This window comes from Podarcis filfolensis (genome assembly GCF_964270895.1).
Source record: "Podarcis filfolensis genome assembly, chromosome: 4".
NCBI lineage: Eukaryota > Metazoa > Chordata > Lepidosauria > Squamata > Lacertidae > Podarcis > Podarcis filfolensis.
Genome location: NC_139607.1, coordinates 37,633,754 through 37,658,170, shown reverse-complemented (window position 1 = coordinate 37,658,170; position 24,417 = coordinate 37,633,754). Strand labels below are relative to the sequence as shown.

General features: G+C 40.3%; 1 protein-coding gene and 1 long non-coding RNA gene across 6 annotated transcripts in view; one reads left to right on the top strand and one right to left on the bottom strand.

Annotated features, from left to right (window-relative positions):
• The window catches only part of MID1 (midline 1), a 267,098-nt gene extending 243,801 nt beyond the window's left edge, over positions 1 to 23,297 (top strand). For all 5 annotated transcript variants that reach the window (XM_083612131.1, XM_083612132.1, XM_083612130.1 and 2 more), the window contains 7 exons: positions 4,936 to 5,043; positions 9,252 to 9,400; positions 12,487 to 12,614; positions 13,080 to 13,223; positions 19,966 to 20,127; positions 20,834 to 21,041; positions 22,029 to 23,297. In XM_083612131.1, the coding sequence (XP_083468257.1) occupies positions 4,936 to 5,043; positions 9,252 to 9,400; positions 12,487 to 12,614; positions 13,080 to 13,223; positions 19,966 to 20,127; positions 20,834 to 21,041; positions 22,029 to 22,377 (1,248 nt within the window). In that variant the 3' untranslated portion in view covers positions 22,378 to 23,297. The remainder of the gene's footprint in view (positions 1 to 4,935; positions 5,044 to 9,251; positions 9,401 to 12,486; positions 12,615 to 13,079; positions 13,224 to 19,965; positions 20,128 to 20,833; positions 21,042 to 22,028) is intronic.
• On the bottom strand, positions 2,554 to 20,825 carry LOC310761932. Its single transcript, XR_014547752.1, has 3 exons — positions 20,370 to 20,825; positions 10,086 to 10,211; positions 2,554 to 4,111 (listed from the first exon to the last, which is right to left on the bottom strand). It is a non-coding gene; the product is annotated as an uncharacterized lncRNA (long non-coding RNA).
• Positions 23,298 to 24,417: the final 1,120 nt, after the last annotated feature.

Here is a 24,417-nt window from a genome sequence, read left to right as displayed (position 1 = left end):
GATGGATCTTTGTATAGTGTGTCAAAGTAATCAGCAGTGTGCTTTAATATTTAGGTTCACCTTAAAACTAAAAACAGAAATGCCAGAGTCTTGCTCTTTCAGCTTCTAGAGTTTGAGAAACAGCACGTGTTTATAAGTGCAATACAAGTCTCTTAAGAGAAAAGCAAAGGATGGGAGAAGATTGAATTTAAGTTCATAGAAAGTAACTGAAGGAAGATAAGAAATTATTAGAATTTTGACAGTAACATAAGCCCAAATTCTCAGAATGAATAACCATTTCAGTTTATAGTTGCCTCAAGGTATCCCTGAACCAGTTTAATCATGGGTAACGGTAAAGTAAACAACCAGATAGCCACAAATTGAAGTGAACTATCATGACCCTTAGAGTCCAGCCACAACTAAGGTAACAGAGTCCCCTTCTGAAGAGCTAGACTAGGTTCCTAGCTCTGAGCCTGATGCTGGTGTTTAGGTAACCAGTGACTCCCAAGCTGGCATGCAGGAGCCCACCAAACCTGATGCCATAAGGTCAGGATCCATAGAACCAGAACCAGGGCCCATACAGGCACTTTCCCCTGAGGAAACCAAGCGTCTTCCACAGTAACCTACCAGTCCCAGTAGCTATGAAATGCTTATCTTTAGGCCTGAGGACTGGCCCTTTCAGAGATGCTAGTTTTTGAAAAAGGAGCTGAGATTAGGAGAGGTGTACTGGAGGTGAGGGCTCAAAAGGCCTTCGTTCATTTCCATTTCTTGTTGATGCAAGTGGCTAACCAGGAGCTTTCCATGGTTCTGTGGCAACCAAGCTGGCTTCCTGGCTCATCCCATGTGTCCACAGGGCTAAAAAATAATGCTCACATACAACCATTCAAAGAAAGGACTGGAACCACTGCAATGTGGTGCTGGCCATTCCAACATGAGCAGCCACACCAGCAGAATACCATGGCCAATGGTATCAAAAGCCATGGAGAGATCAAGCAGAATTAACAGGGACACACTCCCCCATCTCTCTTGCAACAGAGGTTGTCATGCAGGGTGACCAAGGCAGTTTCTGTGCAAAAAATTGGATCTAAGCCCAGGTTGGAATGGATTTTGAAAATCAATTTCATTCACGCAAGCCTGGATCGGGCCATGACCTTTTCAAAAGGACCTCAGAAACCTTTTCAAAAAAGAGCAGATTAGCACCCAGCCAGTAATTTCTTAGATTTTCTGAACCCAGGGAAGGTTTCTTAAGGAGTGGTGCTGTTTCCTTGAACCCAACAGAGCCCACGCCCATTTCACAAGGAGACATTATTTACCTTCCTGACCCAGCCAGGTATTTGAGTTTAAAAGCATAGGTACATAGAATGTTTGGTCAAATCTAATTTGTATATGAAGAGGTAAACAGAGCACTAATATTGCCTGTGCAATTTTAGCATAATCATATGGGGCTTCAAAACAGGGCTGATTAATTATTTTTTGTGATATTTTTTTCTTGATGCATTTCTATTGTAATATGGAAAATCTATTATCCTTCTCATACTAACCATATCATAAAATAAGAATGAAAACATCTGCATACAGATGTGTCTTTAACTCCTTCATTTCCCTTGTGTATTTAATATGAACAATTAGCAAACATTTGTCTTGCTTCTTTTCCTTTAGCCCTGAGCATAATTGAGGTTGTTGTTTTTTAAAATCTTTGGCAAGATAAGCAGAAGAAAACGGCTTGAACGAAATGGAGTTCATACCAATGTGGTGATAATTAGTGATCTCTTTACACAGTGCCTAAGTCCTTATGAGGGAGTTCAGAATGTTTATCTACCAAGCTAATGAGAGAAAGAGATAGCGTGTGGTGTTTTGCCAATTATTGTGGTGTGATTAATTATGCGGCATGTATTTCATTTGGTTTTAGTACAAGCAAGCCATTATGTGATTCTCATAAGAGACATTTTATTACAAGTGTAGATATTGTATATAAGTTTGTAAATTCAGCTGGAACCAGAACTAGACATTTACACACACACAAATAGACATAAATCAGGAGAACATCACATTCTGTGCAGTTCAGCAATTCATTTCTTTCTTATAGGTCAAGCAGCTGTGGGGAGGACAGGCAGTTGGGAAGCAAGAAAATAACTGTTTAAACTCTTTTATCCCTAGTCTTCTATTGAACCTCATGCAAAAGAGCCACAGGAGAGTTGCAATCCAGAATGACATTATTCATAAGATTCCCATTTTCCTTTAAGAATTTTAAGAGATCGCCTGTCCCAACAGCTTGACTGTGGCTTTACTGCCAGCAAAACACAGTCTGAAGTCAGGTTTGTTGTTGGTTTGCAAAACTTGGTTTTCAAGGGAATGTACTAAAGCTAGCTACAACCTGAGTGAGAAATTCAACAGTTGATGGTGGTAGGACTTGCTGTAGCACACGCCTACCAAATGCTGCAAGGGCATCCGGGTTGATTTTAGAAAGATACGTCTCAGCCACTGGTACCTATTTAGACAATTGCTTGCGATCTGCCAAACATTTGGAGTAGGTGACCCTTGGGGTCCCTTCCAACCTTTCAATTCTAAGATCTGCTAAGGATTCTATGTCCACCATAATACTTTCAATTTATGCCCACATATTACTTTCCCTAGTTAAACTGAGATGTTTATAAGAAGCAGCAAAATACATTCCACATGGAACAAGAATGAATGGTTTCTTTTGCCTTTGTCATGGTGGTGTTTGTGTGCTCCAGCTCCTTACTAATACTCTGGGAATCATGCATTTCTTTATGCTTTTAGACATCTTTTTTTGCCCCAGTTTTCCCCTGCACAAAGGAGTCACTCAAAGCACCTTACAAATAAAAAGGAAACAGAAAAGCAGCCGTAACCCAATAATTGAAACACAAACAAAACTAACAAGCCAGTCTTAGCAAACAAAGTTTAGATTTACAGAATAGTATCTATTCTCCTTTGTTTGTTTGTTCAAATTCATTATCTTCATTCAGAAAAAGGTTGGAGAAATTTGCCTAAAACTACACAATTCACTTAACAGCACATCAATGCCATCCTTATCTAGTATTTATGCTGGAGCAACCTTTGAGGTTATGTTTTGCAGCGGGTTAATGTTGCAAACAGTTAATATGAGACCTGCCTGAGATTGCCAGAGCCCTGAAAAAGGAACGCTTTGGTTGCACATTATGCAGCCAATTAGTAGACCATAGACCTCTACCTTTCCAGCCAAAGTGGTTTTTGAGATTTATCTGTGTAAATGTCAGAACTGGATCACATTTCCCATTACCTTTCCAAAATACTAAGGAATCACTGAGCAAAACACACACACACACACACTCTTACCTGTCAGAAGCTGAGCTGCTGTGCTATCACATGAAAATGTTTACAAACAGCCTTACTTCTCAGTGGGAAGTTGTCAGCTTGTCAGAATAGTTGACAAAGTGCAGGTTTTTTAAGATAGTGAAAAGTTAGTGTGGCATGGCGGAAAAAACATTAGATAGATTCTGCTGGCTAGCTGGGGCAGCTGCAGATTAGGAGAGTTAGGCAGCATTCAAACAACACATTAGTCCATTATCCCAATGTTTCCTTACATGATAATTTTTATGTGTGCTTTTACACAACGTAAAAGCCACTCCTGGAAAACTAGCAACAGTTTTAACACTCATTTCTGTGTTACATGCTTCCAGGAAGAAGAAGAAATGTTTTCATCCCTGTTATCCGGGAAAACTGTGGGAGTTTTGTGCCATAATTTCCCCATGGTTTTCCTGGATCACACAGTTTGATGAAATTTGGGACAGTGTTTCAACATGTAGTCCTTTCCTGCTGTTTTCTTGGGAGAACATAAGGGCACATGTGCATAAAGGGTGATGTCAGGAGCTGGAGTCAAGCGTAGGTAGGCAGTCAAAGAAAAACACTGTGTCAGTGAAGTTAACTTTTTATTCAAGAAACCAAACCAGTGCAGGCCCAGTGATCCTAGAAACATCTCCCAGTAGGTCTTGCTCCAACAAGGCCGTTGCCAGGACTGAAGGTCCCCACCTCTCACCACTTCGTAAAGCTTCTCTTCTCCAGGGTCTTTCCTGAGCAGTCGCAAACTGCACCTGCACACAACTGCTCTGTCCTCTTCATCTCTTTGCATGATCTAGGAGTCCAAGAGGGAGGGAGGTTAGTCGCAGCAGGAGGGGAAGACTCCCTAGCTTCTTCCACAGCCTGCCTCATCCCTGTCTCCTGGTACCCCTCCTCTCCTGTCTCTGAGTCTGGACTGCCCTCTGCCACAGCCTCTTCCTGCTCACCAAACCCTGTTACCTCTTCTGCTTCCAACACCTCCCCCTCCCAGGCTGCTCCTCCTTCTTCCTCTGGCCACACATCATCATCCCACCACCAGTCCCCTGGCTCTGAGCCTTCTTCCCCTGGGTGTGCCCTTGAGGGTTCGCCAGCATGGCTTCTACCACTCCTCTGCACCCAGCCAGTCCACAACAGGTGGTGACATGTTTGAGGATGTCCGCTGTTGTGTCACACCACACTAGCTAGCTAAAATCTTCCACATGGAAGCCATATGGAGGAAATAATATGCGACTCATTATCAGTTAACTGACAGGCCCTTCTTCCCATGGCGATTTGTGAGGTCATGGTGAGACACTATTAAGTCACTGCCATCATGTGAGTCACATCCAAAAGTGGCATGTGTCGAAGATTAATGCAACTAGTTTCGTGCAGAGAGGATTATTAATATTCCATTCTATGTCCCTAACCCACCAGTTCCTACTGTCAAAACTTACATGCGTGTCTTTGTAGGTCGCTACTAAGTAAATAATGTTATAATTCTTATTTTTGCTAATTTCGATGAGAACGGGTCGTTCAATTTGTTAAATTAAAGTATCTAAAACGTGACAAAAGTTCAGTGAAAATGGAACTTGGTTTTACATCAAAGACTGATGCTTTTTTTATTTTATTTTTTAAAAATAGGTGAATGCGTCCCGGCAAGAAACTAAGCTGATGGAGGAATGTGACCTGCTTATTGAAATAATCCAACAAAGGCGTCAGATTATTGGAACCAAAATCAAGGAAGGGAAGGTAAGAATTTTTACCTTGGAAGTCCTCAAATAGATTAACATTCTTGATAAATGCTTTATGCTTTGGGACTTCTCTGACTTCTTGTTTTAGTATTCTGCAAAATATACACAAGCCCTTGAAAACTCCTTGGCAGCTACTGCATTTCGTAGAAAGAAGTGCCTGTGCTGTCACAACTCATTAAGCAAACGTTCTGTCACCATTTAAAATCTACTGGATGTCTATAATGTTGATAGTATCTCGTGCCATTTTTATTTTGCTGTTATGCTGTCTTACTGTTTTAAAAATGCATGCACAGTTTCCCATCCCCCACCCCAAGATAGCGGGAAATATGTTTTCAGTTTACCAAAACTGCTAATACTGCAATGCTTTAGCAAATACATTTTGTGTGCGAACTAAAATATGAAAGTCTTGTTGAAATTGCTAACCTGAGATATCATAATCTTCAGAAAAAAAAATATTCTCTAGATAATGTAATTATTTATTAAATGTATGTATACAAAGTAGCTTTGCTGACATGAACCTTAAAATCAAAACAAAAGGGAAATCATGGGGGAAGACCAGGAGAATCTGAGAACAGTAGTGGAAAATTACAGGTTATATGTTACAGAAGGGAAAAGGCAACGAAATATTTTAACACATTGCAAGGTAGAAGGAGTTCAAGTTAAATGCCATTCCTTAATCACTGTAGTACAGCTATTTCTGATGTCAGCCCATTGTGTGAAGTAAGTTTCAGTTATTCACCCAAGCTTTAAATTGGTTACCTAGCTAACTGTGAAATCAGTTTGACCATGATTCCTGTTGCTTTTAAGTGCAAGCCATTCAATCTTTAACTGCTAAAGTAGCTTGAAGAAGTCAAACATAAACTCTCCCTGTGTGGGAAAAGGCTTTGACAAGAAATAAAGTCAGGGGCAGGTTAAATGGTTCACTTAGCTGTCAAGATATTCCAATTAACTTAAAATAAAAAGCCCTGTAGGCAAGAGCTGACTCAAATATGCTTGAAGACCACCATTCCCCAAGTTGTTGTTTGACAGGCCCTGAACTTCTTTATGCTATTAGCAAAATACAGCTCCCTCCAAGATCTCATGTGACAACCTTCTGTATAATCTCCTTGGTTACATGATTGCAGTGGAAACCCACATTTTTGCACCAAAGTTCATGGCAAACTTTCCATTGAGTCAGACAGGCCTGCTCAGACCCAAGGTTTGTGTTGAAGGGAAGGAAAAGGCTTAGTAGTATTATTATTGACAGACGTGATTCTTTTTCATTGCTTTATGCCATTGGGCTATGAAAGAAGTGCTTTAACAAGCCCGAGACGCTGCTTTCTCAAACAAGGCTTGTACTTATTCCCAAAGTCTCTTTTTCTGCTGACAGCAGAAGCACAGTTATTTTCCAAGGAAGGGCAGTGTGTCAGTACATTTTTTCCAGCAAATTAAGCAGGTGTTTCACCAGCTGGATTAGCCGTTTGACCACATGGTTAAGCAACCCAGCAGATTTGCCATACTCTGCCTCTAGGTTTGAGCCCTTCATGTGGTCCCACTGCAAGCTTAAAATGTAACGCAAGACATTTCTCGGGTAATGTGCTGAGAAGTAAAAAATGATAAGAATGTTTGCCCACAATGCTAAAAGAAAAAAGCCTGGTGCTCTTCCAATCTAAAAATGTAGCCTGGCATCTACATTGTATGGATTTTGACATGCCACCTCACCAAGGCAATTGGGGGAGTTGAGGTACCCTTTTGTAAAGGGAGACAGCTTTCTGCTGTGAGCTTGTATAGTTGTAATATTTTTAACATATAAGCTGTCCTGGGGTTATTTATGATGAAGTAAGTATAGAAGTTTATTGAATAAATGAAATGAGAGTTTTTAGCATTGCCTTTGGTGAAGTTGAAACCTGCACAACTTTTCTTAGATAATTTCATGGAAGCTCAAATATATCCAGAAATGAGTATCAAAGGTCTGCATGGTTCAGCAAAGAACAGGAGGAAATGAGATATAGGCTTTATCAACTGTTTCCAGATATCTGCTGTTGAAGTTGCTTTTGCTTTGTGGGATTATTGCATTTCCACCCAGAACTGGGTCTGTTTATATTTTGTACCTGGGTAAAATGCAGTTATTTCCCCCAAAATGCTAAAAGCAATGTAGAATTTATCTGTGTGACTGTCACACGTACTCCCTAGCAGTTAAATGACTGTATTGCTTATCCCGTTTTTGGTATTAGAGTATTTTAAAAACAATCACCACTTTCTGCTTGGATATTCAAACCAATTAGGTTAATACGTAATGAGTTATCACCTCACAATACTTTAAAATGTTGATCCACCAAAATACAGATTTAAGGAACAAATGTACCGTATTTTTCGCCCCATAGGACGCACCTAGTTTTTTGGGGGGGGGAATATTACCCCCCCCCCAGGCGCGGGGCTGGCGCGGGGGAAGCCCGACCCGACCCCAGCCCCCAGAACAGGCTGCTGCCTGCAAGCCTTGCAAGCCCAGCGTGCGAGGCTTGCCGACATCTGCCCGAAGCATGGGGCGGGCTCCACAGCTCACCCCGTGCTTCGGGCTGCAGGCTGCCGCCCCAAGCCTTGCGCACCTGGCAGGACCTCCCACCGGGCACGCGAGGCTTGCGGACATCTGCCCGAAGCACAGGGCAAGCTGCGGAGCCCGCCTCGTGCTTCAGGCAGATGTCCGCAAGCCTGCATTCGCCCCATAGGACGCACACACATTTCCCCTTCATTTTTGGAGGGGGAAAAGTGCATCCTATAGGGCGAAAAATACGGTAGTCTCTGGTGTTGGGTTGAAATAATGCTGGCTAGAATATAAGTATGAAAACAGTTACTATTTAAAAATGTAAGGGTGTTTTAAAAAATAATCTACAGAACACTAGTGTTGTTGGCAAGAATAATCCTTTTAAATGTTTTTTTGTTACTTCATCACCTATAAGAGGGCAGGAACCAACATTCCTGGTGTTTCCTGTGGCACAATACAAGGTGAACTATAGATTCTTTAAGGCACCAATTCTAACACACACACACATGGGATCAAGCTGAACCATATACTACATGACACTTCTGAGGAAACTTGTTTAGGATTCAATGTAAACGCCAGTCCTCATTTTTCTAAAATGAAATAGAATTAAAGTGGTTTGGACTTAAAGCTTACTTTTAAAGAAATACTCTGATAGTGGACTGCGGACATAAATCTCATGTTTGTTGTGGCCTTAAAGTCAGGATACATAACTCTTATCTTAGTTAATTGTCTGCCAGCATAGTCATGATATGCAATGTTTATTGCTTAATAAGTGCAACCCTGCAAGTATTTTTTGTGTTATCTTTACTATAAAATTCCAAACTTGCTGCCAGTCTACTTAATTATCAATTTCCTGTTTTTTAAACATGTAATCAGAGCTTAATGTGTTTCTTAGGTACAGAGTTATTAGATTTCCTTCCTCTTCCATTTCCATTTGGAATATCCAGCAATGTTGATGCTAATGACACTCTGCTGAGGGGGGCTTCCTGTGATCTGGGGCATTGCAGGACAGTATCTTCTATCAGCTGTAGATAGGCAAGCTTTAAATTCACAACTTCAGATAGTTTCCACTTACATTTCAGTAAGTGCCTGCCTGCCCCCGCTGCAAAAGTTGTGTGCAGTATACACATTTTCCAGCATATCACAGACAAACATCACAGTGTTTTCTGCTTAACTAAATTCAACCCAAGACAAAGCTGAAGAAATAGAAGCATCTGAGGCTTAACATTTATTTTATTGTCAGTTCACATGAATTACTCCTTTCAGTCAGGTTATATTCTAGGGTCACTTTTTTTCCTGTAAACAAGCTCAGGAATTTATAGCAATACGTAGCACACCTTGTAAGCTGCTTTGAAAACATCATTTTGGAGGAACTGGCCATCACAATAGACTTTTGTTATCTGAGAAGCAGAGACCGATGGGAAGTGACGTTTCCTGCCATTGGAAAAATCTGCCAGCTGTGCTTACTTTGGATCTCCCCAGTGAGGAGAATAAAGCTTTTACTTGGAACAATATAGGCTCAGAGAGAGCAGGTGTAAATGGTACTTTTGCTTCTTAGTTAAGCCACTCGCATTAGCACCCAATTTATGCCGTGGCCTTGAAGAATGGTAAAATTGTAGAAAAGCATGGTTTTTGAATTCATGCACCTGACTTTTTTTCTTATATTCTTCTTTCCCCTTTTGCAGGTGGTGAGGCTGAGGAAACTCGCCCAGCAGATAGCTAATTGCAAGCAGTGCATTGAGCGCTCCACTTCTCTCATCTCACAAGCTGAGCAATCTCTGAAGGAGAATGATCACGCACGCTTCTTGCAGTCTGCTAAAAACATAACTGAAAGGTAGTGTCACAAGCACACAGGGACAACCCTGCTGGGTCAGGCCAGACAGCGAAACATTCTGGTTCTAACAGACTCCAGTCAGGTGGTTCTGAAGATCTTATAAAGTACAATGTGGCTAATCCTCCACTGTTGCTGTCTCCAGTGGCCAGTACAGTCGTACCTTGGAAGTCAAATGGAATTCATTCCGGAAGTCCATTCAACTTCCAAAAACATTCAGAAACTAAAGTGCGGCTTCTGATTGGCTGCAGGAGCTTCCTGCAGCCAACTGGAAGCCGCAGAAGCCTCGTCGGGTGTCTGGCTTCCAAAAAAAGTTCGCAAACCGGAACAATCACTTCCAGGTTTGCAGCGTTTGGGAGCCAAAACAACTGAGTCCAAGGTGTTCGGGATCCAATGTATGACTGTATTCAAAAACAAAATGCCAAACATTGTTGAGAAAACTGCTTCTGGAAATATATAGGAATCTGCAAGGCTGTAGATGCTTCCACATATTTAATAGAATGGTAGGACTGGTGTTAAAAATATTGCCCTCCAAGTGTTGCTGAACTACAACTCCCATCATCCCTGACTGTTGGCTATAGATGTTTCTCAACCCTGTCATAGAAGAGGGTTTGACAGATCATAAAAATGTTATACCACCAGTTTGGAGACGTTATATCTAATAAGCAGAAAACAAAATACTACTTACATTTCACATCCTGTTTTAACTGGGCAAAAGCTTCATTTCAAACTCCAGGTTCTTTAAGGATCCCAAATTTCCTGTAGCTATTTGAATTGGGTTTCTTTCTTTCGCATCATGGTAACTACATTTATGCTTTAAAATATAGAAAATAGCAATATGCTGTTGCGTAGATAAGGTACAGAAAAGAACAGAACAGCCCCTGAAAATGCATTGCTAAAAATGTGCACAGCGAAAACCTTGTATTACTTCCTGTGTTTTCATTTGGGTCAACCATTTCCTCCAATGGAATCTTTCCTCCCAATATGGAGGATATATTTTTGTCAGGATTAAACTTATGTTAAAGTTATGTTAAAAAAACAAAACAAAACTGTGCATGTTAAATGCAAATACACAATTAATGTCAAATCTAGTTTGATCCACAAGCTTAGGTCCCAGAAGCTGTGTGCTATGCAAGGACCAATTTTGAATTTATTTATTTTTTATAAGGATGGCAAGCTCTATTAGTTAACCTCAGGAGCATTTGTAACCAAGTTGTGCTTCCACATACATGGGGGTCAAGACATTCAAAATGGTTTCTGCTTGGAAAGTATTGCAAGCACCATAGAAATCTTATTAGTGGTTGCACCCAACCAAACTGTGTACAGGCAATATTTAATAAAAAATTATACTTCTGCTTCAAAGCCATTTTGGCAAGTAAGTGGTATATAAATGAATTCATCATAATTATAAGGCAGTAGCTACATGCACTCCTCAGGATGATTGTGTAGGAGCTACCAGCATGATGTCTACTTTATTTAGACAGCATGCCTGCCTTACATATCTTTTTTTAGAGCTAGGGAAATAACTGAACATGGTTTGGAATAAGTGGCTATTTTTCAGCATTCATCTGAACCAGAAGAAGTTACCCAATTCATGAAAATGCATAATTCATACTAAATTTTCGATGTCATAAACTGAGACTGAAGTCATTACCATGAGTTTTGAACTTGAATTTTCAGTACTAGGTGGAGAATTAAATCTTTCATTTTGGGAAATCGGACCAGTGGAGCAATCAAAACATTTTGATTTAGTATATATGATGAGTGTAATTGATTGAAAGTATGTAGCTGCTTCCAAACAGGCAAGATTGGCTTATTCCCCACCGTACAAGAAGGAAGCTTATTCTCTATGCCTGAGTGAACGTGAATTTTCTTTTGAATCTTCTCAAAACACAATAATCCACTTACAGTTCTGGTATGCGTTGTCATGTCTTTGAGATCCCCGACTGAAAACTTCATTGCTTTGTAAGCTTTCGTACAGTGCTGAGACTTGTCCAAAACTAAATACAAGCTACAAAACAAACAAACCTATACAGCTTCCCACCCGCACCGACATTAAGGAAATATTATAGCTTTAGCTTCACCCAGCAGATTGCAGAGTTAAAATGGTGTGGCTGCTATAAGCTGGAGAAGTGTTCTACACTTCTCTTTATAAAAAGAAAATGTGTGAACACCTGGAATAGCATGCTAGTTAGTGGAGCTGTGTTAAGAAAAAGTGCAAAAGAACACCTGCCAAAATCATTTTCTACAAGAAATAAATACTGCATGCTTCTGCAGGGTTTCTTGAATGGTATGAAATAAAAGCCTCATTCTGATGTTTCTTTCCAGCACGTTTAATGCTTAAGCTGAATACCAGTCAAATTTTCAGCAGAATAAATAAGCCCCATTCAGTTTACTGTGTTGCAAAAAAGATATTGTGATGACCAAAAACGGGGCCATTGTTCACCTCATTCGCCCCAGTCTTAACTTAAGATGCCTTTTTTTTTTTTAACAAAAGCAACATAAGTATGACATTACTTTGAGTAGTTTTGATGCTTGGCAATATGACCCCTGCAGTGAATCTTAGAGCAACTACAGGTTTGTTTCAGCTGAAAGAATATTTCTTCCCTGTGTCTTCTTTCTAAAATAAGATAAGCTGGGGCTCAAGACTTTCTAAATTTGCCTTTTTCCCTTACTAGCAGCAGGGCGCCCCCCCCCCATCACATTGGCTAATAGGGACTGTAGAGTACTGCTTTGCCTACAGTAGGCCTCAAGTCAAGTCCCTGGCATTTCCAGTTAAAAAGAGTAGGTAACAGTTGGTGTAAAAGACCTCTTTCCAAGACCTGAAGAGCTACTGCCAACCAGAGTAGGAAATACTGCACTAGATAGACAGTTTGTTTGACCTAGTATAATATGGACTTTTTCTGTGTTCCAATGGCCATGGGAATGTTTATTGCTATTTGGTGCAGTAGAAACAGCGTTCAGCATATGCCCCAAGCACACTTCCCTCCCCTCCCCACTTGTGTTATGTATGTTATGTACCCTAGACATCAAAATAATTTCCCAGCCTGAACCCAGGCTCTAAATAAGCCCTGTTTCTTCCACTGCAGAGTCGCCATGGCAACAGCATCTTCCCAGGTTCTAATTCCTGAAATTAATCTCAATGACACTTTTGACACCTTTGCGCTAGATTTTACCAGAGAGAAGAAACTACTGGAATGCCTTGATTATCTTACAGGTAAGATACTAGAATGTATAGTGTGTGTCTGTGCATGTGTATGCATAGATAGATAGATTGATTGATTGATTGATTGATTGATCGATCAATCGGTATCTCTCTGTCTATTTGATTAACCCACCCAATGCCCAAGCCAAAAATCCATCTACATCTCTAATCAATAAAGTTGTGGCTATTTCTAACCCAGATGATTGTTTTTTCATTGTATCTTCCATTTAGCCACTGCCTGGGGGCGGGGGTGGGGGTGGCACTGCAACTGGGCCCACAACATATCTAGCCATTTATTTATTTCGCTGTGAGTCCCCCCCTTTCCCCCCAGAAAAAAGCACTGCGCATAGCTGACAACTTTTTGAACATAATGCGAGACTATAGAGAAGAAGTAAATGTGAGAAATGGGATGAATGATTGGAATGAAGGGGGAAAGTTATGTGACAAATGTTAACAGTTGCTTTTAATTTTTCACAGCTCCAAATCCCCCAACCATTAGAGAAGAGCTTTGTACAGCTTCTTATGACACAATCACAGTCCACTGGACGTCAGATGATGAATTCAGTGTGGTCTCCTATGAGTTGCAGTATACCATTTTCACTGGGCAAGCTAATGTAGTTAGTAAGTATGAATCATTTTATATCTCGTGTTTGATTTTGATTTCCAACAAATCGCAAGCCAGTCAAATAGAAAACAGAAAGACGCTATAGCCTTTCCTCAATTTATGTCAATGCTTCATCTTTTGCCAGTAATGTATAGAGCAATGTATATTGGACAGTGGCAATACTCTCATCAGTGTGTTAACAATACATCAACTATAGATACAGCAATAGAAATAAATCTAATGGGTGAAATCCAAAGCTTTCTTTCCATTTTTGGGGTGGCTTTTGATCTAGCAGAGTCATCTTGCTAACATATGGAAATGGTAGGTGATTTACTCTGCAGTGTTCTAGACGATCCCTCAACCCTCTTAAATAGTTTTAGGGCAGGCATGTCCAAAGTCCATTTTGGGGGCCAGTCTGTTTAATCTGGCCCCTGTGGCAGTTTATTTCCTGGGGTAAATTCCTAAAAAAAAAAAAAAACCTTACCAACTTCAATCCTAAAGAAAGCTCAACAACTTTGAGGTAAAATCCTAAAGAAAGCTGAATAACTTCAATCCTAAAAAAAATTGGCTCTCTTCGGAAAAAAAAGTTTGAACACCACTGGTTTTAGGGGGTGGTTGCAGGAAGAATGGGGAATTGAAGAAAGCTGCTTTTCCTTCTCTTACATTAATGGATGCCTCTGTGGATAACTACCCATTCTGTAGGCGAACGACAGCATTAGATTTTACCCGGATAGGTGTTTGTTTTTGAAATCAATCTCATTTCCATAATGGACCTGTTTATTTTATCACAGATCAAGTTTAACTTGCCAGCCCTTACTCATCAACATCATGTATCCGTCAAATATCATTATGTCAGTGATAAAGCTATACAGTTTCTATTAGTTTATGTTATTTAAATTATTGCTTTTTCTGAAGTATTTAGTGATGACAGAGCATTACTTAATGCTGAAGGTGAAAAGGTTTGGGTTACTGAGTTTGTGTATATATTTTACAAGTCATGTATTTTTTCTCTGAATTAGTTTCTTTCTCCAAATATTAAATTAATTTTTTTTTTTGTTCTTGTTAGTAGTAAGATGTGCTGCTTTTTATTTAATTGTGACTGTCTGTTGGTGTTTTTTGATATTTATTTGTGTTTATGTGGCATGCTTTTATTTTTGTATGCAACCTTGGACATTTTTAAGTTTTAAAAAAAGCAGCTGGTCCATTTTATAAATAAAGCTTTTCCTAGAGATTCTTTATGGACGCGGGTGGCGCTGTGGGTTAAACCACAGAGCCTAGGACTTGCTGATCAGAAGGTCGGCAGTTCGAATTCCTGTGACGGGGTGAGGTCCCGTTGCTTGGTCCCTGCTCCTGCCAACCTAGCAGTTCGAAAGCACGTCAAAGTGCAAGTAGGTAAATAGGTACCGCTCTGGCGGGAAGGTAAACGGCGTTTCCGTGCGCTGCTCTGGTTCGCCAGAAGTGGCTTAGTCATGCTGGCCACATGACCCGGAAGCTGTACGCCGGCTCCCTCAGCCAATAAAGTGAGATGAGCGCCGCAACCCCAGAGTCGGCCACGACTGGACCTAATGGTCAGGGGTCCCTTTACTAGAGATTCTTTGTTGAAATATAGGATTGTGCAGTCATGCTATTTATGCTAGTTTGGACTGAACGTCAGGAGTGGAGTAGACTTCTGCATGCATTCTGATCTAGGTTCTAACATTGATGACCATTTGCTATTTTGAACTATTGCATCTCCAAATTTGAAGTAAACTCTGTATTTACTGATGGAAAGGCATTGGCTGAACCAGTCAACAGATGTTTTAGTTTCATGGTTCAAAACTTAAGACACCTCAGTAAATATAGTGATGTGATTTGAATTGTGAATTCTAAAATATTGAAAGCATATGTCTAAAAGGTTTCATGAACTTTCCAGATAGCACTTAATTTACATCAATGATGTCTAAATGTTTAATGGAGTTGTGCAGGAAAATATATATATGGAAATCTTCCTTAGGCACTTGAAGTCTGCCGATAGCCTGACTGCAAATAATCTTAAGAGTTTTGCAAAAGAATTAGAGCAAAATAGATGAAGTGAAGAAGACACAGAAAGGGCTAGATGTTTCTTTGGTTAATCACTGACAAGAAGAGAGAGCTAAGTGATAAGAAGCTGCGCTTCATTCTGTCTGACCCATTTCTATGCATGGTATTACACTGACAGAAGGCAAACTGGAGGATGGGGGTAAAGACATTAGGTCAGCTGAAAAGCACTAGGGTAGGACTTTAGAACAAAGCTTCTGCATTGTGAGAAAGCTAGTGAAGGATGCCAGTCTCATCTTTATGAAATGTAGCTTAATAATGACTCAGTATCTTGTCTTAAAGGGGTTGGGAGGCCAAATATTTATTGTGTGTCATGGTTTGACTAACCCAGCAGTTATACCAAAATGTGGGGTTATTAATTGCTGCTTATTGCCGTGTGGCATATACTAGTCAGAGTGTCAAACGAGGACCTGGGAGATTCAAAAATTCCCATGTGCAAGGTTCTTAGATGGCGGTGTTTTGGTGAGTTTTCCAGTTTCCCTCACACCCTTGTGCTTCTAGAAAGATTCCTCTTCTGAGCAGCAATCAGACTTATGTATCTCTGGAATGTATTTACTTTCCTGACTGGCTTCTTTTTCTTGCTGTTTTCAAACTTTTGCTCTAGCCTGGGAAAACAAAACTGACCTATGGAGAGAAAACTGACCTTTTCCTGTGTGGATGCTTGTTACACCAATATTATCACTGTAACTGAAACAAGTTAAAATTTCCTTCTTACATTTTTGCAACATTGTGGTCTTGTAGTATGTAAACCAGGTGTTTATTATTGTTTCTCTTTTTTGAAAGTGACTAAAATTTGCTAGGGACACGGGTGGTGCTGTGGGTTAAACCACAGAGCCTAGGACTTGCCGATCAGAAGGTCGGCAGTTTGAATCCCCATGACAGGGTGAGCTCCCGTTGCTCGGTCCCTGCTCCTGCCAACCTAGCAGTTCGAAAGCACGTCAAAGTGCAAGTAGACGGCGGGAAGGTAAACGGTGCTTCCGTGTGCTGCTCTGGTTCGCCAGAAGCAGCTTAGTCATGCTGGCCACATGACCCGGAAGCTGTACGCCAGCTCCCTTGGCCAATAAAGAGAGATGAGCGCCCAACCCCAGAGTCGGCCATGACTGGACCTAATGGTCAGGGGTCCCTTTACCAAAATTTGCTAGTAGTCACAGATAATCTGCAGCCAGGGAGTGCATGGCTCATGATCTTTGAAGAGGAAGCAGATAGCATAGCAGACCATGTGCAACTGTCATGCATTCATTCCCTAGTGACACCATAAATGTATCATTCTTGATATATGGCCGCACATTCAACTTAGCTTGCTCACTGCTCCGGAATTTGCTCTGTAGAACTGAATAGTATTTCGATGTGAGATGTATTTAGTTGTGTGTGGTTATTTTTTAAAGGGATCACTTCAGAGGCTTAAGTTCTTTGGGGGTGGGGTGTAATGCAGAGATGGATTCAGATAAACAAGGGGTGAAATTTGTTGTCAAAATGGGGTTATATCTAGACAGGCTTTTAGCGTGCCTCTTGCCATAATTTAAGAAAGGAAGAGCTTCACTGTTTGTTGAAAGCATGGATTCCACTGCGATGGGAATATTTCTGTGATTATGAACTCATCATATGATAAGGTGCCATACATTCTGAATTTCCTGGACATAGCCAGCTCATCAACATTTGTGTCTGGATTTTCACATTTTGAAATATGAAGATTTATATCATATGAAAATTTATCTTTGGTACTGTGGATTGTATCCAGTTCTAACCCTACTCAGAATAGATCTATTGACATTAATGGTCATGGCTATCCTAGGTTCATTAATTTAACAGTGTAGTTTGAGTAGGACATAGTTGGGTACAACCCTTTTGTTCTACGGAATTAACAACAGATTGAAGGCACATTTACTCACAATTATTTCCCAACACTAAAAATGCCATAGGGTATGAAAAAGTGTGGGCTTAAGTACATGCGGCCAGCACATACATCTATTTCAGCCAGCGGCTCTGTGTCCATGCAGCAGTCTAGTCACGCGAACCATTGTTGATGTACAAATTTATTTTGTAGACAGAATTGTATGGCTGTAATTTCCCACTCCCACAATGAAGGCTCCCCTTTCTTAGCTGCAGCATGTGCTTAACTTAATACTTTCATGGCGCTCCATTTCCTATAGCTGATAATGGAAGGTATTTGGAGCAGTTATTGGGTCAGTTATATGGGGGGGGGGTTCCCCCCGCCTCCTAAATGAACATTCCATACAATGATGCATGTGGAAAAAATTGTGCCAGACCAGAAAATCTGCATGGGTTCTGCAAAAAAAAAAAAAAAAAATCCTTGAAGAGCTTTCCTGAAAATCTCATATTGATTTTCCATTGACATTTAGTTTATAGTATTTCCCCTGTGAGAAACATTCACAAATCATTGATTGGTTTGGTGTGTGTTCAAAAACTCATGAACCCCTTGCCCAAACTGATATTAAAATAAATAAATTTAAAAGACATTTCAATTAAGTTCCTTTTGAAATAGCTTTGAAAACAACTACTTGTCTTCTGAATGCTTTGGAATCAAAGTTACGTAAGTAATACTTCATTTAGCAAGTAGCTGTGCATGATGTACTAAAAGTTACAAAAAGCAGAGCAGGAGAGAGGACTGCACTGAGCATATGCTATCATCACGTTTTTTGAAACTGTGCCTACGAGGGTTTTTATTTATAAAGAAAACAATCTTCTGCCATGTAGCCACTACACTGCTAAATTAAGAAACAGCCAGCTTTTGGAAATCCTGAAATAAGACTTTGTTGAAGACGTCCATTGATCTTATGGATGCTGCAGTTTGATTTCCAATCCCCGCTTGGGTAGACAATTATCCTAAATCCTTCTTATGTTCATTTATTTTCTTTTAATAAAAAATAATTGGTGGCTAGATGCAGAAATGGTTATGCGGGCAAGGGAGACACTGGTGTCAGAATGCAGAAATTATTTTGCAAGTTAGCTGGGGATTTAAGAATCATAATGGAATGGGCATTTGGATGTGCATTCAAGGTAGTGCATTCAAATTTACTTCCCATTCGTAGGTAGTGGTTTAAAAAACCAAAAAAACCCAGGAACCTACCTGTACATTAGGGTCAGCCTCTGGCTCCCTGCTTTTTATCATCAAAGACCTTATTTTTAATAAATGCATTAAAATACCCCCTTGACAATTTTCAAAAAGTATCTGCGTTCAGCAGATTTATTTTTTCCTAACCTAGTGTGAGACCTGAGGGGAAAGCTTCATATATGTCTGTCTCCTTCTCTTGATACACTTTTTCCACTTCCATAAATGAGATTTGTATTTTAAGTGCCAGAAATGATCAGGAGATTATATAGTCTTCCTGTGACTTTTGCACTGCGGGTGTTGTTCATTGTCTTGCTAAAACATTCCATTGTCCAGCAATAGGGGGATTTGCAGTGAGAATATTTTTTCCCCCATCTGCTTTTTGAACTTCAATAGCAACAAATCCTGGAGAAGATGTTTTATGAATGATTTACCTCCCGATTGTAAAATGAAAAAAGAAAGAAATCCTTCTTCTCTTCCTGCCTCTAGTATCTCACAAATCCTGCATGATAACCTTGTTATAGTCAACGCACTATTCCAGTCTCTAATTTGCATTCCATTCATTTTCTAAAATGTGGCTTTAAAAATGCATTATTGTACCACATGTGGGAACTTGCTCTCCTTGTTTTAAAGCCCTGCTTTTTGAAATCAGAAACCTGAATTGACGGGCAACAGTAGTACTTCACAGCTGTTACATCTGCTCGTATGCCTATGGCTCATAAAACTGGAAGGAGTCTAAACTTTTGTCTAGTTCAATGTCACTGCAGTAGCACAAGCCTGAACTGTATCTTACAGATGCTCATCTAGGGAAAGAGAATGGAAATACAATTCTAGCCCTGTTCAACCTATGCTGCTGGGTAAGGGAATTTATGAGGTGCCAATTTTCAGTTATAAGTTTAAATTTAACTGAACAGAATTGAGGACACATCCCTGCCCTCCAAGACAGTCTCAAAAATGTATTGGGCCAAGCCACAAAATATGTATAGAAACTGGACCAGGACATCCTCAAATGTCATCCATATTGACCCAGGAGCTATAACTGTTTCCAGAGAACCCTTCTGCACTGATCTACTTCTGTGTGTGTAAGGTTTTTTTAAAAAAACTCATTTTCTAATGTATATAAAACAGAGAGAACAATTATAACAAGAAGATGGGAATTAAAGGATGAAAAGCTAAACTATAACATAAGAACATAGACTGTACATGAGTTAAAATAACAGAGTCCAAGTAAAGACTATCAACTTTATCCGATCAAAAGGTTGTTTGGGCAAGGGGACAAGATTGGAAAATAGGAGACAATTAACCATGGCCCTCTCAGTTATGAAAGCTACACTACACTCCCATTTAAAATGCCAGTTTAAATATGTGTGAATCATTTACAGTTGGCAACTCTGAACAGGTATTTGCGGTTTGAAATCCTTTAAGAAATAAAGCGTGAATCTGTCCTCGGTGAGTGGACAATTCAGTTGGCCGCGTTCTTGCTATTTAGAGAAGCAAAGAGCTTATTTGCTTCGGGATTCTTCAGTGACATTTTTCAGGCTCACCTCATTGTTCAGGTGCATTCCAGAAATTCCTCCATGGATTGGACTAATGGTTTTGATTTGAAATTGCAGGTCTGTGTAATTCGGCCGACAGCTGGATGATTGTTCCTAATATCAAGCAAAACCACTACACGGTGCATGGCCTGCAGAGTGGCACCAAGTACATATTTGTTGTGAAGGCCATTAATCAGGCTGGCAGCCGAAACAGTGAGCCAGGAAAGCTGAAGACAAACAGTGAGTAATGTTGCATCCACCCCTCTGTGCACTTTGCTTCCCCCGCATCTCAGTTCCACTCAGCTTGACACTTCAGAAAGATACAGAAGACCTCATATTTTTAGCACTTTCCTCAATTGTGGGCCATTTGTTTCATTTGGCAGACATGGCTGCTAACGTCCTTCAGCCTCTGCATTCATTTATGGAAACTAATTTAGGCTGCCCTCCTCCTATAAAGCCCCAATTTACTCAGTAGAACTTACTTTTGAGTAGACATGCATGTCCCTGCCCATCACACTTCACTGTCTGTGTGGAGGAATGAAGAGGGCTTCAGATGTCAATCAAAGTCTTCAAGGAGCCTTATCCAGAAGAAGTCAGGCCTGGAGGCATGAAAAAGAATGGTTACTTCCTTGTGAATAGCAGACAGTTTCAAACACTCCACTTTAGTGTCCCAAGAAGCAAAGCAAAGATGGGGGCCATGCAGATGCAACACAGCAAGCATGATTAAGAACGCGTAGCCACCAGGGGCAAAGAAAATCCTGTTTCTTCTGCAGCACTGGCCCTAAGCATAGTCCTTGGGTTTACACTCAAAAAGGAGCAATAGCAGTCATTCATTTAAACACAAGGACATCACTCACAGATCACCAGCAGCTAAATTTAATCTTGTGCAATAAATAGGCTTCAGGATGCAGCACTCATTCAGACTTTTATCTTGTTCCAAATCAAGGCCAGCCATTTAAACTGGATCCCAAGTCTGCCCACAGGAAGCTGAAAGTTTCTCATGACAACTTGACAGTGGAGCGTGACGAAACCTCTTCTAAAAAGAGCCACACACCTGAGCGCTTTACCAGCCAAGGGAGCTACGGGGTAGCGGGCAATGTATTTATTGACAGTGGACGGCATTACTGGGAAGTGGTTATCAGCGGGAGCACATGGTAAGTACAACACATGTTTTCCTTCATGTTTGTGATGAATAGAAGCTCGTGATTGACTGCATTTTCTTAAGTGAAGAAACTACAGTAGGAAAAAAATAATAAACATTAAACCATTATTTAATCTCCCTGCCTGCCCCCCCAAAAAGTTGGTGGTTATCAGTAAACATAATATGTGATATTCAGCACCTAAAACACTATAGTTGTGCAAAGGTAGCTGCAGCACCATCTCTGTCCGTAGACTTGCAGCTTATTCTGACAAGACCTGCAAAGACAAGGATGGATCAGGCTTCCACCTCAAACAGGTTCTGGGCTGGAACAGAAGTGGAGATGGCTCTATAGCTTATTTTCTGGAAGTTTCTGGGCCCATTCCAGAAGCGCATGGAGTTAAATGCTCCCACCTCTTACACCTGACACTCCAAGCATGTAGTTGCCAGTACAGCTGCATAGGTCTCCCTATAGTTGCAGCAAATGCCTTGCATCTCATTTCCTGCCCAGGAATCAAGGGATTTGTGGTTCAGTGGGAGATTTCTGGGTGCAAAGGTACGTTGTTTGCCTCCTTTATAATCCTCTAGGCACCAGTCAACTTCTTTAGAGACCATCTCCCCACCCCCTTCCCTGAGATAAGCCTTCATTGCAGTCCTTGGAGTAGGAGGGCTAGCACCCTGAAGAATTTGTGAGCCAAGCAGCATGCTGTCTGGCCATCGCTGGTTTCAAAGGAGGGTCACAAAACATTATCAGGAAAACAACTTGCATTGTTACAGCAAATAATATTTGAGGCAGTAAGATGTGCATGACCTGTCTTTCAGATTTTAAGGAAGAACATTAATTAAATATGTGTTGACGTTTTTGGTTAGCCTTCAGCTCATGAGAGTACGAAAGGCACAAACAGAAAGAGGCATGCATGTTACTGCAGAGCACAGTAGGTTAAAGTGCAGAAGACTGCATGGAATGGAAAGTGCATTTTCTCAAAGCTCATTTGTTTTGCAGGTATGCCATTGGCATTTCTTATAAGTCGGCGCCAAAACACGAATGGATCGGGAAGAATTCTGCCTCTTGGGTTCTTTGCCGCTGTAATAATACGTGGGTAGTGAGACATAACAGCAAAGAAATTCAAATAGAGCCTGCACCCCACCTTCGCCGTGTTGGAATTTTATTGGACTATGACAATGGTTCCTTGGCCTTTTATGATGCTTTGAACTCCCTGCATCTTTACACGTTTGACATTACATTTGCACAGCCTGTGTGCCCAACGTTCACTGTCTGGAATAAGTGTTTGACAATAATAACGGGGCTTCCCATCCCAGACCACTTAGATTCCACTGAGCATATGCCATGATTGTTGCTCAACAGAGATGGATGATGAATGTCCAGTATCCCTCATGTATACTTCCCACCGAATTTTGACTGGGAAAAAAAATATTAACAGAAATGCATTTCATACAAAAGCGACCCTAAATGCTTCAAGCCAGGACTGAGAGTAATGGGATGACCTCACCAGTCTTTACTGTTTCTTTTGTATTAAAGACAAGATAAGGCTTTAATAATTTCTCAGAATGCTTTTGTATTTAGTCTCTTTCAAGAAAATTTATAAATTATTTATATATTAAAAAAGAAAGAAAGAAAAGGAACCCTAATTTGGATATTTGCATTTGGGCACCTCATAAGAATGACTTGTTTTTGCACATTAAGGGCTCTGTCACAAAGATTTTATTAGCTGTTCCCCGTATTTTGATTTTATAAAAGAGAGAACAAGTTGGAATTATTTGAGAGGAAGGATGCAATACGAATGGCTTCTGTTTTTGTTCCTACGGTACTTTCGTAAGTGCCACTTTTATGACATGAAACACCTCTTCACTTGGAGCACATTAACTTCTACATCGAGAAATGTCAGCATTCTAAATCAACCAGCAGTCAATGTTATGGATCGCAATTTCCTTTCCTACTGATGTTTCACCTTTGTCACTTTTTAAGGATATGTACATTTGATTCTTTTTTGTCTCAGATAACCAGGACAATTGAGAGGGGTCTGGCTGCATTTTAAGTATATAAAAAAGTACCACTTGAAGGTCAAGTTCTGGTGGTACTGATGTGGATTCACATCATTTGAAAGGTACCTGGAGCACCCACATATGCTGTGCTGCAGATGGGCTATGTACACCTGATTAAAAACTTAAATGTGAGCATTTTGTTTTATTATGTTATATAGTGTATCAATAAAAATAGCAGAGGTATCTGTTTGTAAACAGTGCCAGGAAAGAGGCTGCACTTGGGTGTATCATTGTGTTGGATGCTTGAAGGGGCCTAGGGCTCTGTCTACTCCTGCTATACACCGAGCAGCAATGTCACAGGAGTGACATTGCCAGGGCTTATTTGAATGTAGTGGAAATGAAATCACGTATTTTTTTCTGACCCTGTGCTTTTTCTCCTCCTGCTTTTTCACCTGTAGTAACACATACACACATATTCATTGTGTGACTTCCCTATCTGCAGTACCTCATCAATCTGTTCCACTATCATGGGTCTTCAGTGAAACAGGGGCATAAAAGCCTTGTCCATTTCAATAGCTGTATAGACATGTGTGTAAAAACATGTACATGCACATCAGCACAGGTAAGCTTGGCAATTAAAAAAAAAAAGCAAGGCATGTATAAAAATCGACAAAGCTTTTCTTGTGTGGAAGATGAAAAATATGCTTTCTCTATAACACATCCATCCACAGGTGGGATGACATAAACACAAGAAGACTGAGTGTGATTTTAAATGGAAGTTCCTGACTGGGCATCTACTGATTTAAACACCTCACATGAGAACATTTAAAAGTGAATTTCTGTTTCTTATACAGGCACCCCTAACATTACTCCAAAATGATTTATGTGGCACATGTGAAATCAATTCAAGGAGTGTTTCCTTTTTAAAAAGATAGTCTGGGTAACAGGGCAGAGAATAAAAGGTTTGAAGAAGACTTCGTTTAAAGCAATAGGCAAATAAAAATAAGACAAGACGTTCATCATTTCCCTAATCTAATGCTTTCCTGTGATGTGCTTGGTAAAATACTGGAATGCTTGGAATTCTCTGCAGATCTTTGCCCTGTATAAATATGACATTAGTCTGTGCGCTAATCTCTGTGTTGGGGGAGAGGGAATCAGAAAGTACATATCACTTCACTTCACTGCATCTACAGAAATTAAACTAATTAAGACTGCTATCCTATGCCCACTTGGGAGTGAGTCCCATTGAACTCAAGAGGACTTATTGTATAGGAACATGGGCATACGCTGTAAAAATAGTTTGCATTTGTATTCTCCTGTATCTTTTACAATGAAGCTATAATGAAGTTTTAACTTTTCTTGCCTAGGATTTTTTTTTAAGAAACATG